The sequence below is a fragment of the Gaeumannomyces tritici genome (genome assembly GCF_000145635.1).
Source record: "Gaeumannomyces tritici R3-111a-1 unplaced genomic scaffold supercont2.5, whole genome shotgun sequence".
NCBI classification, from domain to species: Eukaryota; Fungi; Ascomycota; class Sordariomycetes; order Magnaporthales; family Magnaporthaceae; genus Gaeumannomyces; species Gaeumannomyces tritici.
Window position 1 is genome coordinate 2,820,237 of NW_008804549.1, and position 14,818 is coordinate 2,835,054.

The 14,818-nt window shown below is 59.5% G+C and overlaps 4 protein-coding genes across 4 annotated transcripts; 3 read left to right on the forward strand and 1 right to left on the reverse strand.

Moving 5' to 3' along the window:
* The first annotated feature begins 1,513 nt into the window (after positions 1 to 1,513).
* Positions 1,514 to 4,162, forward strand: GGTG_09942 (ER membrane protein). The gene is made up of 2 exons (XM_009227802.1): positions 1,514 to 2,262; positions 2,338 to 4,162. Exons 1-2 carry the CDS (start codon positions 1,717 to 1,719, stop codon positions 3,145 to 3,147), a joined length of 1,356 nt encoding a protein of 451 aa, XP_009226066.1. The 5' UTR covers positions 1,514 to 1,716; the 3' UTR covers positions 3,148 to 4,162.
* On the reverse strand, positions 3,860 to 5,877 carry GGTG_09943 (hypothetical protein). Its single transcript, XM_009227803.1, has 3 exons — positions 5,694 to 5,877; positions 4,688 to 5,477; positions 3,860 to 4,618 (listed from the first exon to the last, which is right to left on the reverse strand). Exons 1-3 carry the CDS (start codon positions 5,710 to 5,712, stop codon positions 4,603 to 4,605), a joined length of 825 nt encoding a protein of 274 aa, XP_009226067.1. The 5' UTR covers positions 5,713 to 5,877; the 3' UTR covers positions 3,860 to 4,602.
* Positions 5,878 to 6,904: 1,027 nt separating this feature from the next.
* GGTG_09944 (alternative oxidase) lies at positions 6,905 to 8,462 on the forward strand. The gene is made up of 2 exons (XM_009227804.1): positions 6,905 to 7,535; positions 7,626 to 8,462. The coding sequence occupies exons 1-2, from the start codon at positions 7,086 to 7,088 to the stop codon at positions 8,214 to 8,216; spliced, it is 1,041 nt and encodes a 346-aa protein (XP_009226068.1). The 5' UTR covers positions 6,905 to 7,085; the 3' UTR covers positions 8,217 to 8,462.
* Positions 8,463 to 9,551: 1,089 nt separating this feature from the next.
* GGTG_09945 (hypothetical protein) lies at positions 9,552 to 14,622 on the forward strand. Its single transcript, XM_009227805.1, has 2 exons — positions 9,552 to 12,969; positions 13,047 to 14,622. The coding sequence occupies exons 1-2, from the start codon at positions 11,787 to 11,789 to the stop codon at positions 14,027 to 14,029; spliced, it is 2,166 nt and encodes a 721-aa protein (XP_009226069.1). The 5' UTR covers positions 9,552 to 11,786; the 3' UTR covers positions 14,030 to 14,622.
* The last annotated feature ends 196 nt before the right edge of the window (positions 14,623 to 14,818 follow it).

A 14,818-nucleotide genomic window follows, 5' to 3' on the forward strand; every position in this document is an offset into this window, starting at 1 on the left:
GAGGGGTTGCTGATGTGGCTGGCGGGCCTTGCTGTCGGGCCATGTGACATGTGCGACGACACTGTGGTGGTGGTGACTGCATGTGCATCCGGGTGTGTGTGCAGGGGTTATGCAGGCTCGATCTGGCTGAGATGCTGCTCGTGCACGGCTTGATCCGCAGAAGGATTAATTAACACGCGGGCTATTGTGGGTGTGGCGACGACACACTATCAGATCTCAGAGGCCTGACGAGAAGGAGATGGACGAATCATGGGCTCGACCTAGGTGAGCCACTCGCTCTTCCAGGCACCATTACCACACAAGAGAGAAAGAAAGAAGTGACGAAGAGAGAGTGCGTGCGTCTTCCGGAAGCCACCGAGCAGCTGCTAGTATGGGTTGATTGTGTGCAACTTGTGAAACATGTCGCTCGTTGCCCACCGCTTGTTGGCAGAACTGACGACGGCGATGGCGGGTTCGTTGAAATGGCCCGGGGAGCTGCTCCGTGTGGGGTGGTGTCTTTTTTTTACCCACCCAGCCAGCACACACCGCAGCCACGTCTCCACGTCGAGCCCTGCTGTGAGTGGCGGGAGCAGGGGAGGAGGAGGGCGTTCCCATGGTTGGGGGAACGAGGGGAGTGAACGAGAAAAAAAAGAAAACAGAAATTGTGCAATGAGAGCACTGGAACCCCCGTCAAATGGGTCCCACCCACATGCAAATCGCGAAGCTTGAGCTCCCTTTGGCGGCAACTGGAGAGCGTCATTTGCTGGAGAGGCCAGCAACTCTGGTTGTTTACTAGGATTTTTGTCTTCTTGCCAATCTACCAGCCAGCAGCTTTTTTTTTCTCTCTATCAGTAAACTGCGACACCAGCCTCTTGTTTTGTCACCTTGTAGACTCGGAATTGGCGCGTCGACGGCAAAATTGGAGCGGGCGAAAGAGGTTGCAGGCCCTTCACGTCTGGGCTTCCCGCAATAAACGGCGCCAAAGGCAAATAAACCCTCTCGTGGGCTATTTTCTGTGCGCTTCTCCTGCACGCCGCTGCAGGCCGACCCTTGACCTTGACCGCCCAACCGCACGATTGCCCAAAACCCCACCCCCTGCAGCTGGATGCAGAACAAGCGGTCGCGCGACAACACCTCATTGCTGCTTTAGGGCCAAACGAACACGCCCACCGCCATTCCTCTGACCTCGGCACCAGCAAATCACCACCACCACCACCCCAGCCACTCGCCACTTGCCGCCGTCTGTCGACCCCCCCGACCGACCTCTCCGCCCGCATACAAGAGACCCCCGACTCGCCCTCCCCCACGTCTGCCTCTCGTGTCCCGTTTCCGCGCCCCCAAGCCCATCCGTTGCCTCGAGGGCCTCGGACCGCGGGCACAGTATCCCCCATATCAGCACATCGACGAACCCAGCGACCGAGGACGTTCGTCCTCGCGTTGGGTTGCGCGCGAGCGCCCAACAAGCAGCTCCCGAGGGAGCGCGAGAGGGGCAGGAGGAGAACGCGCGGGCCGCCTCCCAGCAGCAGCAGCAGCACCACCACCACCACCACCACCACCACCACCTACGTCGGCAGCAGCACCTACGCCAACGCCAACGCGTACGCCAACACCAACAACTCGCTCAGCAGCAGCAGGGACTGGTGCGAGTGCTGCCCGCTGTGCAGCCAAGACGCCTACGCCTACGCCGGCGAGCCGTCCTTCCAGACCCTGGCCCCGGCCGCCGCCCCGGACGGCATAATGTTGTGGCTCTTTCGCGTGCTGTTTGGCGCCGTCTTCCTCCTCAGCATCGTCCTCTCTATCCCCATCGCCTTTGACGTCGGCGGCCGCGACGCCGGGCTCGCCTACTCGCTCGCCCTCTTCACCTTCTACCTGCTCTACTCGTCGGCCAAGCTCCTGACCCCGGACCGCGGCTCCCGCTTCCGCGCCGCCCTGAGCGGGCTCCTGCGCCTGGCCCAGTGGGTCGTCATCCCGACCCTGCTCATCTGGGCCCTGAGCCGCTTCTCGGTCGACGACAAGCAGTCCGCCGCCGCCGGCGCGGACTGGGTCCAGCGCACCCTCGGCCGCGCCGGCTTCGGCACGCGCGCGCCTGAGAGCTGGCACGACTGGTTCTTTGGCCAGCACGGCGTGCTCGAGACAGTCACCCTGGGCAGCTGGGACAGGAGCCTAAGCTACTCGAGCCCCGTCTTCCAGCTGTTCGAGGGCTTCTGCAGCCTGCTGGTCATCCAGGCCGCCGGCCAGATCACGAGGTGGCTCGTCAACCGTGGCAGGAGCGATACGTGGATCGTAAGTGTCACATCCGCTCATCCCTGGATATCTATCCATTTCCTGATGTGCTCGGTTTCTAACATTGCTCTTCAGATCCTTCTCCTCGTCTTCTCCGCCTCCGTTATCGCGAGCGCTGTATACTTCCTGTGGAGGGTGGTGCACTTCCCCCAGATCAACAATGGCGACGCCACGCTGATCGGGGTCACTATGACCACGGCCTTTTTCCTTGGTGCCTACGGCATCGGTAGCGGGCGTGGGAACCCGGTCGAGTCGTCGCTCCTCTTCGCCTACATCGTTCTCTGCGTCTACCAGATCTTCACCGACTACATGCCGTCTGACGGTGCCGCCGCTGCCGCTGCCGATGCGCAGCCGGGCGCCGCGCAACCCGACTTTCCGCCGCTGCCCCCCGTCATCATGGCGTCGTACTCGACGCTGCTTCACATGCTGGGCAACCTCCCGTCGGCCGTCAGCTCGTCGCTCACGTTCCTGTACGCGGCCTTCCAGACCATCACGCCGTCCGTCATCATCTCGCTCGCCTACCGCATCACCGTCTTCTACTGCGCGACGCGCATAATACCCGCCGTTCGCGAGTCGGGTGCGCGCGCTCTAATGCAGGAGCCCTCGTTTGAGGACGCCGACGCGGCCAGCAAGCTGTTCGGCTTCCTCTCGTGGTTCTCTCCCTCGATCCTGATCGCCGTCTACACGAGCCTGTTGCTGCAGCACTTCTCCGTCTCGAGCGACGGCGTCGGCGACCTGGGCTGGACGCTCAAGTCCGGGGACGCCGGCGGCAACATATGGCGCTGGGTCAACGTGGGCGCCACCATGTCCATGTACGCGGTCGAGCTGTACCTCGGCAGCGACGACCCGGACACGGGCATGACGGCCCATTGGAAGAGCGACTGATCTAGTCCGCCTAAATCGGCCGGCGAACATTGTGCCGCATCTCTATTGTCTCTCTGGGGACACAAACACAACCATATATGCATGCAAAACATCAGAGCGGCACCTTACGTTGGCTCCCTTTTTCTCGACTAGACAGTCTAGAGAAGGGAGCGGATGCCCTCGCAATTTATACCCCGCAGGAAACTTGTTGGACAACTGTTTCCTTATTGCCCAATTTCCCTTCTTCCGCCTCTTTTTTATGACCCTCGCTCTCTTCGCGTCCCTCTCACTCTCACTCGACACCTCCCTAACCGCCGACGAACGGCTCATACTCACGAATCTCCTTTTAACTCGTCTATATGACCCCATCACGGGGAAACCTTGCGCGAAGCAGCTCCCTCGTTCCATTTTTTTCACCTATTACCGACTTTATGACGATGAAATCATCACCAGGTCTCGTTCGACGAAAAGTTTTGGATGAGGGTGGTTTATGAAATGGACTCGGGCAGCACAGCATGGCGTCGTCTTGTGGTTTCCCCTCCCCTCTTTCCAGGCAATGAACAAAACAAACAAAAACCAGGAGGCAAGGCCAGGCCAGGCCCGCCCTCTTCATATTTCATATTTTCTTTGTTTAGCTAATCATGTTCTTTTTTTGGCCCTTAGCTTTTTTTTTTTTTTGACGCGAAGCATCGAACATGTATGAAGGAGCAAGCGGAAAGGGAACGAAGCGCGGCAAAGCCCGCCTCGGGTACAACATGTACTCCAATGCAGATTTTCTATGTCTACAATGCCCATTGCGCGAGTTTGAATGTACCATCTGTCTCTGTCTCTAGCAGTTGTCGTCTATGCTTGTTTTTGCCTTTAAAAACACAAGATCAGGATCTCGCTTCCCCTAAAACAAGACACACGTACGACACCTTGCTTTCTCTTTTTGCCAATGCCAAAGGTCTCGCTCAGTCTTGGAAGGTCCTTTGGGGTCGTGACCACTTGGTCCGCCCTCGACCGCATATAATGATGATCACCATGACACGCCCGACCATGTTGTATATGGTTTGATGCGTCGTAAAAAAAGATCCCCGCCCGGCTTCCTCTATCCTAACCCAGGGCCTCGATGGAGCCATTTTTGAGTGGCAACAAGCCGCTATGCTATCCAGATCCCCCGCCCGCTCTCTTGTTGTCGACTTCCTCCTCTCCGGCACGAGCTGTCGGCATTAGCAGCGAATTAGGCACGCGCTTTTCGCAAACAATGCTTGGATTTCCCGCCCCTCTGAGGGTTGCAACGCCCACTCGAGCGCGCACGACAGGCCCGGCCCGTTCGGGTCAAGGGGTGTTCCGAGAACTCGCCCAACCCAACAGCGTCCCGAGTTTCCATTGCTGTCGTTTCCAAGGGGTGGAAGAGGCGCTGTGGCGCTGTGGCAAGGATAGGGTTGCTCGCACCGCAAAAAGGCGTAAAAAAAGAAGTGCTTGGGGTCTCGTTCACATGAAGTCGTCGCTGTTTCAGGAGACATGTCAGTCACGGGAACCCCAGGATACGCAAGGCCGTTCGAGAAGGGCAACTCACTCGCCAAAACCGCCCTCGTCGTATGTATTCGTGTCGGGGACGTCGGCCCTGGTGGCGACCAGCGAGGTCTTGGTCTTTGAGGCCTTGGTCTTCTTGACGCCCTTCTTCTCCTTCTCCGCCTTCATCTTCTCGTTGCTGAGGGCCGTGAGGCGGCTCGAGATCTTCTTGACCTGGTCCGAGGGCAGGTCCTGCGCCAGCCCCTTGACCAACTCCTCGAGGAAGGTTATGTACCCGGCGCGCTTAGGGTTAGCGGCCAGGATCGGGACGAGCGTCTCGCGCAGCAAATCCCATTGGGCCTTATTCGTGGGGTTGAAGAGGGGGATGGTGCTGATGTCGATGGTCTTGGTGGGATCCTTGCCGTCGAGGGAGACGGCAGCACCCTTGCTGACGGCCTTGCGGGCTGCGGGCACGCCGATGTCGCCGAGCAGGTCCTCGGCGTGCTTCAGGTCGCTCTCCTTCTCCGTCTGGCGCAGGCGCAGGCGGCGAGCGGCCTCGTCCTCCTCTTCCTCGCTGTCATCCTCCTCGCCGAGCTCCTTGCGGCGCTGCTGGCGCAGGGCTATGCGCTGGGCCTTGGAGAGCTTGCTTGCTGCGGCCTCGGCATCGGCCTTGGCTTTGGCCTCGGCCGCCTTCTTGGCCTTCTCGCGCTCTACCTCGGAGTCCTCGGCGGCGTCCCAGGATTCGAGCACGTCGTCGTCGTCGGCCTCCTCGTCGTCGAACTTGCGGCGGACCTGGACGGCGGCAGGGCCACCCGCGGACTCCTCGGAGCTGGACTCTCCAGAGGATTCATCGTCTATATCGAGCCAGATCCAGAGGCCCCGTTAACTTGGATGCAAATCTGGGAGACTATGTGCAGGCGATGTATGTGGGCGATATCTGATCTCGGGTGGCATTGCCAGCCGAGAGCCCACACGAAAAACTGTGAAGGGGATCACGGCGGCGCTCCAGGCTGCCCCTCAACACCAAAGCGCGGGGATGGCGATGCGGAAAATAACCAAGTTCGACTTACCCCACTCCTTAGGTGCCATGTTGACTTGTTTGGCGGGGCGATAGAATCACTCCTTTTGGGGAACGGCAGAGGGTTCGAAGAGCGCTAAAGTGGCAGAAGAATCGCGAGGTTCAGTGTCTGGCGGAGAGTGGCCAGAGGAGAGGTTTGTTGCGCCCGACGCATGTGCGTAAAAAAAAAAAATACAGGCAGAGGATTCGTTGGGCAGCCTCCTGCCAAAAGTGTGCGTCAGACCTCCATGCACACACCAGACCTCTGGAGGGGTAAACGGGGCAGGACCCGCCGGCGTTGATTGCCTGGGCCAGCCCGCCTGTGCAAGTCTCAGCTTTATTCGAGTTTCTTCTGCATCGTGCTCAGCTTTGCCCCCATGCCTCGACCGTTTGCAGGCAAGACTAGCATCCAATGCCAGAGAACGGCTGGATGGAGAAGAGACACAATAGCCCACCAAAAGCACACACACGCGGTCAAATGTCAGGGCTCGGGTCGTCGCACTTGGGACGGCAAGTCCGATGAATTTGCTCCATGATTACCTTGGACGGGGATAGACCCCGGACAAAAGCGAAAATAATCTAGGAAATGCAAGGTATTTAACCCGTGATCATGGGATTGAAAAGTAGCAAGGCACACAGTACACGAGCGTAACGAGATGGCGACCAGAAACATCTTAGCTAAATCAAACCAGCCTGTGAGTCAAATGCGGCCCAGGCCAACCTAGCCACGGGCTTTGCTCCCTTGTGCTCCATCGGGCACGCCAAAATACCATATTTGGATGTCAGCAACGGCGAGATTTCGGCGAAGCACGCGGCACGTGCTTGACAACAGCGAAAATGCAACGGAACCGCAGCCCTGGGAGACTTCCCCGACTGGCTCCCCGACCGCCCGATTAGGCAAGCGAAGTCGCCGCAAAGCCAGGGGGGAATGGGGGTCTTTGCAAGCCTGGCCAACGACCGCCGAAAACAGGATGGCATCAAACAAGACAAATAATGCTCCGCGCTGAGCGGCGAGTCGCCGACTAGCTTTTGTCATTCCCCGGCACAATGGCTAGGGCTGTGTATACGAGCCCGATCTCTTCCGTGCTGGGCCGATTACGCCCGGGTGTGTTCGTTGGGCTGTGCTGTCGTGTGCTTGCCGGTTGCTTACCTACGTGCCCTGCATGCGCATATAAAACTAGGCTGTTTGTTGGGCAACGGCGTGGTCGTCCAGGAACACGGCATATTTGCTCCTCAGGCTATCATAGCCCTTACTGAACAGTATCTGACAACAACAACCCTTGGCTAGATTTATAGCCTAGGTATTGACCACCCACTTCACATCCCTACCTTCCTGACCCAGGATATCGGTAGCTCGCCCCAGCTCAGTCCAGAACAGCCTCCTCACATCATAGCTCACACCACAATGCTCGCCCCAAGAGTCAACGCCCGACTCTGCTCGCCGCGGCAGGTCACACAGCTCGGCAAGGCAGTGGCGGCGCCCCTCTCCCACCACCTGGGCGGCAGCCACCCGACCGGCCTCCGCCTGGCCGCCTGCGCCGCGAGCCCGGGCGCGCCTCGCCCCTTCTCCACGACGGGCGCGGCGCGGCTGCGCGACTTCTTCCCCGCCAAGGAGACGGCGTACATCCGGCAGACGCCGCCGTCGTGGCCGCACCACGAGATGACGGAGAAGCAGATGGCCGAGGTCGTGCCGGGCCACCGCGAGCCCAAGACGGCCGGCGACAAGCTCGCCTGGGCCCTGGTCCGCACCAGCCGCTGGTTCATGGACCGGGCCAGCGCCATGTCGTCCGACCAGCTCAAGGGGCTCAAGCCACTGACCGAGGCCCAGTGGCTCACGCGGTACATCTTCCTTGAGGTATGTCAACCTTTTTTTTTTTTAATATTTTTTCATGTCATGTCAAACGTAGCCACACATCCTAACACGCTACTACCTACCACGGCACAGTCGATCGCTGGCGTCCCAGGCATGGTCGCCGGCATGCTCCGGCACCTGCACTCGCTCCGGCGGATGAAGCGGGACAACGGCTGGATCGAGACGCTGCTGGAGGAGGCCTACAACGAGCGCATGCACCTGCTCACCTTCCTCAAGATGTGCGAGCCCGGCTGGTTCCTCAAGATGCTGATCCTGGGCGCCCAGGGCGTCTACTTCAACGCGCTCTTCGTCGCGTACCTGATCAGCCCCAAGATCTGCCACCGCTTCGTCGGCTACCTCGAGGAGGAGGCCGTGCACACGTACACGCGCAGCATCAAGGAGCTCGAGGCCGGCCAGCTGCCCCGCTGGTCCGACCCGGGGTTCAAGGTGCCCGAGATCGCCGTGGCCTACTGGGGCATGCCCGAGGGCCACCGCACCATGCGCGACCTCCTGCTCTACATCCGCGCCGACGAGGCCAACCACCGCGGCGTCAACCACACGCTGGGCAACCTCGACCAGAAGGAGGACCCGAACCCCTTCGTTAGTGACTACAAGGGCGGAAAGGAACGCCCGGTCGCCTTCACCCGGCCTGCTGGTTTCGAGCGAAGCGAGGTCATCGGTTGAGGGATCCGGGGTTGGATCTCGACAGGTCGTTGACCTTTCTAAGATTATGCTTTTATACTCGTCTTTTCATCATCTCATCGTTGGGCGGGTTTTGTGTGGAGTTCAAAAGGCGCTCTCAAGGATAAAATCAGGTGTTTGGGGGAAAGGAACTTGACATGTTTGCTTCTGCCTAGCGTTCTAGATAGGTCCACGGTATACCCAGTAATCTCCAATCTGCATCACAATTAACAGTAAACCTTCAAAACATGTCCGTTCCTAGGCACATAGTTGGTCCTGGCTTGCAAGCAAGCATGGGCTTGGCGCCTTAGCGGACCTTCATCCATTAGACATGTTCTTACATGTCGATCACGTATAAAACCGGGATTTGCAAGAAGTCACATGTTTGACAACCTTGGAGGTAGATCGGGCTGTGAAGCCCGACCGGCCCAAAGAAGAATTGGAATTGTTGGATGTTGCCCGCAAGGCAGATATCAAATCCACGGTTCACTTTTTCACAACTGCCCGTCAAATGCGGCAAAAAAGCAGGTTGAGCCGAAAATGGATGAGAAAGGCGACGGAGAAAAACGGGCTCAAGCTGACCCCCCCACCCTTCCCCTGTCTTGTGTAGCACCATTCTGTCAGGGTGCCCAATCGTCAGGGTGCCCAACCGCCACCCGCAAGCGGGCTGCACAACTGGCAGAGACCGAGTGCGACGGCCTTTCTGTGCACAGGCAAAAAAGAAACGGCACTCGCTCGCAATCAATCCCAAAGGGAAGGGCGACCCGCCAGTTCCACAGCATTGTTCCGAACCAAGAGCCCAAGGGGCCGCCGCGGGACCTCCCAGCCCGCGTGGGACGAGATGGAGGGGGAATTCCACCTAGTTACGGTCAATATTCGACACGACAGACGCTGGCGAATCGAAGGCGCAGGCGATAGTCCCGTGCGACTTATTTCTGTCGTGAGCCAAGTCTGGGAGGTGCGGGTGGGTAGCGGAGGATTATGTGAGATTTCACGCCCATCCTCTGAGCCCATTTCCCATTTCTCGTCTGGCGTCCAGTGAGATGGTTAGCCAGGGGGTGGTTAGTGCCCAGGGCAGGGCGCCCGTCTCGCCGCGGTTGGCTTGCTTTCGATTTCTTTTTTGTCTGCTCAACCTCATGGCGTCGATTCGTGCTGCTGCAGGGGACGTGGTGGGTGTGGGAGCATCGCGGCGGGCGGCTAATATTCGCGACGATTAGGCGATTAGGTTAGCCTGGGACATGGTCGCATCGCGCACAGTGCGCGGCTGCCCCTCCCCCCTCCATCATGCGGGGGCGCCGCTGGTTAGATGCAGCCCTGTGCGAACAAGCTCGGCGCAAACTGGGCCGTGGAGCCTCTGGTTTGGGGCTGCGTGACCGCCAATGCTGGCAGCGAGAGCAGGAGGAGAGCAGCAAGCAAGCAGAACCACTTTGATCCTTCCATGGGAACCTAGACCACAATCCAATCTCCATATGCGTCGCGTGATGTGCGGGCGAGCCTGTCCAGGGCTGCAGTGACAGGCACTGGGCGCCAAGTGGCCTCAAATGTCCAACCGGGCAGCGCTTATGTACGGGAGCGCTGATCCACCGACAGACAAAGTCTCAAGGGCGGTCGCGGAAAATGGCTGGTGGTCGGGCGGCCTCTTTTAGCCCCTGCCTGGCCCTGGGAGGCGATCTGGCGCGCTAGGATGGATGGATGGATGGATGGACCTACAGTAGCACAAGTAGCACAGGGCCGAGACATTTTTCCTGCCCGCCCCATACTGTATGTACCGCGCTCCTTGGGCCAGCTAACTGCCGTCGCCATCTTAGAAGCGCCATCTTTGCTCGGCGCTCGACTCGGATCGCGCTAGGACCGGTCTTGTCCATAATATATCCTGCACAGGCACTGTCGCAGGTGCCTGGGTTCCGTTGGCCACTCACTCTGCTCGCCCAGCCCGCGTGCTTGCCCACCTTGACCCCTCCGCCGCTTGGCCCATCCACCCTCTACCCTCCCGTCGCGCGCCATTGCAAGCACAGCACACACAAGCGAGCGCAACCGCAAGGCCCCCAGCCTCTCCCAGCAGCTCCCAGCGGCACAAGTCATAACTCTAAAGCTAAAGGCCCGTCCCAAGGCGCCACAAGAACCGCGGGCGGGTATTCAGTGTACCGGTGACGGGTGAAAGGCGCTGCGTCGAGATAAGCTTCGGCCAGTCCAACTGACGGGCCTTGCCTTGGATCCGTTGTCTCTTTTGATACTTGATGTTTTCTTTCTCTCCTTTTTTCTTCTCTTTTTCTCTTCCTTTATTCTTGCCCTCTCAACGGCTTCATCATTACCTCCCTTATATCTCGCTGTTATTTGCCCATTTTCCATTTTCCCACGCCCCTCTCGGATCACGGAGAGGCGCCGGATCCGAGTGACAGGACAGGGAGACGCTGTCGGCGCTTGTGCACGGCGTTCCTTGAAACCGGCTCCTCCCAAGCACCCACAGCTCTGCACAGCCTCCCCGCGGGTCCCAAAACTACGAGGGAAGAACCAAAAAGGCGGGCGCGCATGTGAGACGGCAGTTGTCGGTGAAGCGTTTGGCCGGACCAGGACTGGCGAGAACCAGGCTTCCCATCCGGTGTTCCCCTGCAGGCCTCGCCCATCCCCGTTGTGGCGGCACCACGCTGGACTGCTTGCATCCTTGATCACGGCGCATGCGCACAGGGCTTGACTTTCAGCGCTCAGGAGAAACCCCCACCATTGACGAAGGGAAGAGTTGGAGGGGAAATTGGACTGAGCCAGGGCTCACCCACTCCCTCCCCACCATCTGTGTGTGTCAAGCAATCAAAAAAGCCCCAGCCAGTATAACCGACTGGGGTGAGGGTTGAGTGATTGATTGCTTGATTGCTTGATTGACCGACCGATCGACCGACCGAGAAAGGTCGTAAAAGTCGGTCTCCCAAGTCCTTGCGCTCGCAGACACACGCCTGTCTATTGAAACTCTCGGGCGCATTCCTCAAGGTTTTCTCGCTCAGTGGTTCGTCAGCCCGCGCAAACCGACGTGCGCGAACCCACACAGCACTGATTGAATCGGAGGCATTGATCGCCCCAACCAGCTCTTGCTCCTGAACACACTCACTCGCTCGCTCGCACACACACACCCCCCTCTCCCCTCCCCCGTCTGCGCACGCAAAGGCCGCCCAGCGTCTGGTGCTCGTTTTGGTCCCCGCCCAGAACTCGCACAATCGGCTCTTTATCCCAAACACAAAATCGGCTCGACTGGCGACTTGGGTTGCTCCCTGGGCTGCCTGAAGAGTGCGAGTGGAATCCATCAATCCTCGGACCCGCCCTCTGCAGTCGAGGTGCAGGCAGGCCCCCCCCCTAGAATTCTTTTGGCGGGCGCTGGTTGGGTGGCTCCCGGGTCTTGTCAGCACACAGCACAGCACAGCACAGCACAGCACAGCACGCTCCCGTCTACACAGCCCCAGCCTTCGCGGCATAGCCACGGTGCCTGGCAGACTGTGACTCGTTTCTGCCTTGCCTCGATTCTAAAGACGGAAACACCTGCAATCCCATCGCCAGACACCCTCCATCGCACCACCGCGCACCACCATGGATCAATCCCGGCAACCCGAGCCTGGTCGCGGGCGATCGCCGTCCGCCGCGAACATGTCTGCTACCCCCCAACAGCTCTCTCCCCATATAAGACAAAGCCACTCGCCGTCCCCTGCGCCCCAGCCCTTTCCCCAGTCCGAGAGCGGCCTCGGCCTAGGGATAGTCTCGTCACATTTCCCCAGCTTCAGCAACGACTCCAACGGGTATCTCAGCCACCAGCACCAGCCGCAGCCCTTCAGCGACTCGCTGACCGACCCCGTACTCGACCTCGCCCGCGACCCTCCCGTGTGCTCCCCCTACCAGCAAGACTACGTCCTCACTCCCGGCGCCGGCTCCTTTGCGTCGGCCGACTTTTCTCTCTTTCCGCCCGCCACCACGGAGCAGCTCAACACCCCGCTCTTCGTCACGAGCGACGCCCAGCAGCAGCTCCAACAGCGGTCGTCGCCGCAGCCGCAACTCGGCACCCCAGACCTTACCATGGCCACGTCGCAACCGCACCACAGCCCGACCCCTCCCCACCTGCTCCAGCCGGAGCCGCACCAGCCCGGCTCCGCCCACCAGTCCCCGTCCTTCAACACCCATCAGTTCTCGTCGCCGCCCGGAAGGCATTCGCGACACACCTCGCTGGGCCCCGAGGCCGCCCTGCTCCCCGGCCAGGTGGACTGGAGCGCGTCGCAGTTCCAGGGCCACAGGCGCAGCCCCTCCGAGTTCTCGGATGTGTCCTCGGTCGCGCCGTCGCCGAACCTGGTCAGCTCCGACAGCTTCGAGCACATTGAGCACTCGCCAATGCAGCGCCCAGTAGACTCGTCGGGCCTGTACAACGAGCTCAACGGGATGGGCACCTTCAGCCTGTCGGATGCCCACCACCACAGCCCCGACCTGAGGGCACGGAGCCCGTCCAACAGCCCCGCCATCTCACCAAGGATCCTGCCGCGGCAGCTGCCCGACATGAGCCAGGGCAACGGCTTTATCCTGCAGGGCCAGGGCAACGCCTACGCTGCCCACCCCCAGTTTAATGTGCAAGCCGCCGAGGCCTTCCCCCAGCTCCCGCAGACCTTGGACGGTGGCATGCAGATGCAGGCCCCCACAATCAACATCGACTTTGCCCCAACCTCGATGAAGAGTGGGTTCGAGAACAAGTCCATGATAGATACTGATGCACTAACGCCGCCCGAAAGAGGTATGTTGAGCCTATAGAGTCGTGAGCTTAGTGTGCGTCACCGATACCCCCCATGCTGACCATGGTCCACCACACAGGTCGGGTGCGTTCGAGACCCCGTGCGGTCACGGACCCATACAGCAGCGGCGTCACGCCATTACCCCGGCATGCGAGCAACAGCCTGTCGCCCAATCCAGACGTGTCCTCGCGGGACTCTTCCCGTTCTCTGTCGCCTCTGGACCGGGGCAGTGCCTCCCCCAACAGAAGACGGCAGTCGACCTCGTCAGTTCCCAACAACATCATGGCGCTGCGCCTGGCCGACCCCGAGTACGCTGCCCAGGCGGGCGCCGATGGGGCTCCCGGGGCCAACGGTGGCGCCAAGCGGGTTCAGAAACACCCTGCCACCTTCCAGTGCTCTCTGTGTCCTAAGCGCTTCACACGCGCGTACAACCTTAGGAGTCACTTGCGCACGCACACGGACGAGCGCCCCTTCGTCTGCAACGTGTGCGGCAAGGCTTTTGCTCGGCAGCACGATCGCAAGCGCCACGAGGGATTGCACTCGGGCGAGAAGAAGTTTGTCTGCAAGGGAGACCTCAAAGCCGGCGGCCAGTGGGGCTGTGGGCGGCGGTTCGCGCGGGCCGATGCGCTTGGGCGTCACTTCCGGTCCGAGGCCGGGCGCATCTGCATCAAGCCGCTGCTGGACGAGGAGATTATGGAGCGTCAACGCCTGTGGCAGGAGCAGAGGCTGCAGGCCGTGGCGCAACAGCACCAGAACATGATGATGCCCGGCATAGACCCCAACACGGGCTATCCTGTCGACGCCGCTGGCAACTACGCCCTGCCTGCCGCGCTTATCGCACAATACCCCGCGCTCGCCCAGATGAACTGGGGTCCTGGCGGCATGGAAGATAACTCCGGCATCCAGGACGACGTGTCGGGCCGCAGCAGCTTTGATGCCAGCGATTACGACGACGTCGACGATGGAGGCTACGTCTCGGGCCCCGGCACAGGATTTGGCCAGGGCGGGATGGGCGAGGGCTTTGGCGAAATAGGCTACGCTAGTGACTATGGCGGCCGATAATGGCGGCGCTATGGGACCACGTGTTCATCACAGCCGCTCCTCCCAGGTATCTTGACGCTGGAATGTTTTGCCTCTTCTTTTTTGCTCGGCGCTCGGCGCATTTGTTGCCAAACTACTCTCTTCTTCGTGTGTCTGGAACTTTTGAAGTCTCCGACGACGGGCTATTTCTGGTTTGTGTCCTTTTAGTCTTGGCCCCATTTAGTTGGACGACAACGGTCATGCAATGATTTATCTATCAATGCCGGTTATGTTTCTTTTGTCCACGACTCTTCTCTTCTTGATAGCACCCTACCTAGTTAAATTGCGTGTGACTTCTTTGCGTTTTGGTTACTGGTGGTTTTGTTGGAGTTCACAAATGGCCTTTGGACATGGCGGCCGTGTATTTGGGGTGTTTACAGATAGTCTACTCTCAATCATGCCCAAGGATTCATTCTGCTTTCGGAGTGACATTTATATATACCCAGTATCTTATTTCCTGCACATCGAAGGAGCGCAAGTTCCTGTTCGGGGAACGTGTATGGCTTGTTGAGCATACCTATGTTTGAATGCCAGTTTTATCGCCGACACTTTTTAACCCGCTCAAGTATTCCCGAATGTTGCCTCCACCTCGGTGTGCATAGGTGTTGCCTGCTGACAAATTAGTGGTTTCTTTGAGCTAAAGGCCTTGCTGCTGTCATCTGTTCGCTATGATAACCGATCACACCACATCGCCACACTCACCACCTGGGGACCAGTGTGATGGGCTATGTATTTCCAAGCATTGATGAGATGATGTGAGATTCTAAGAGC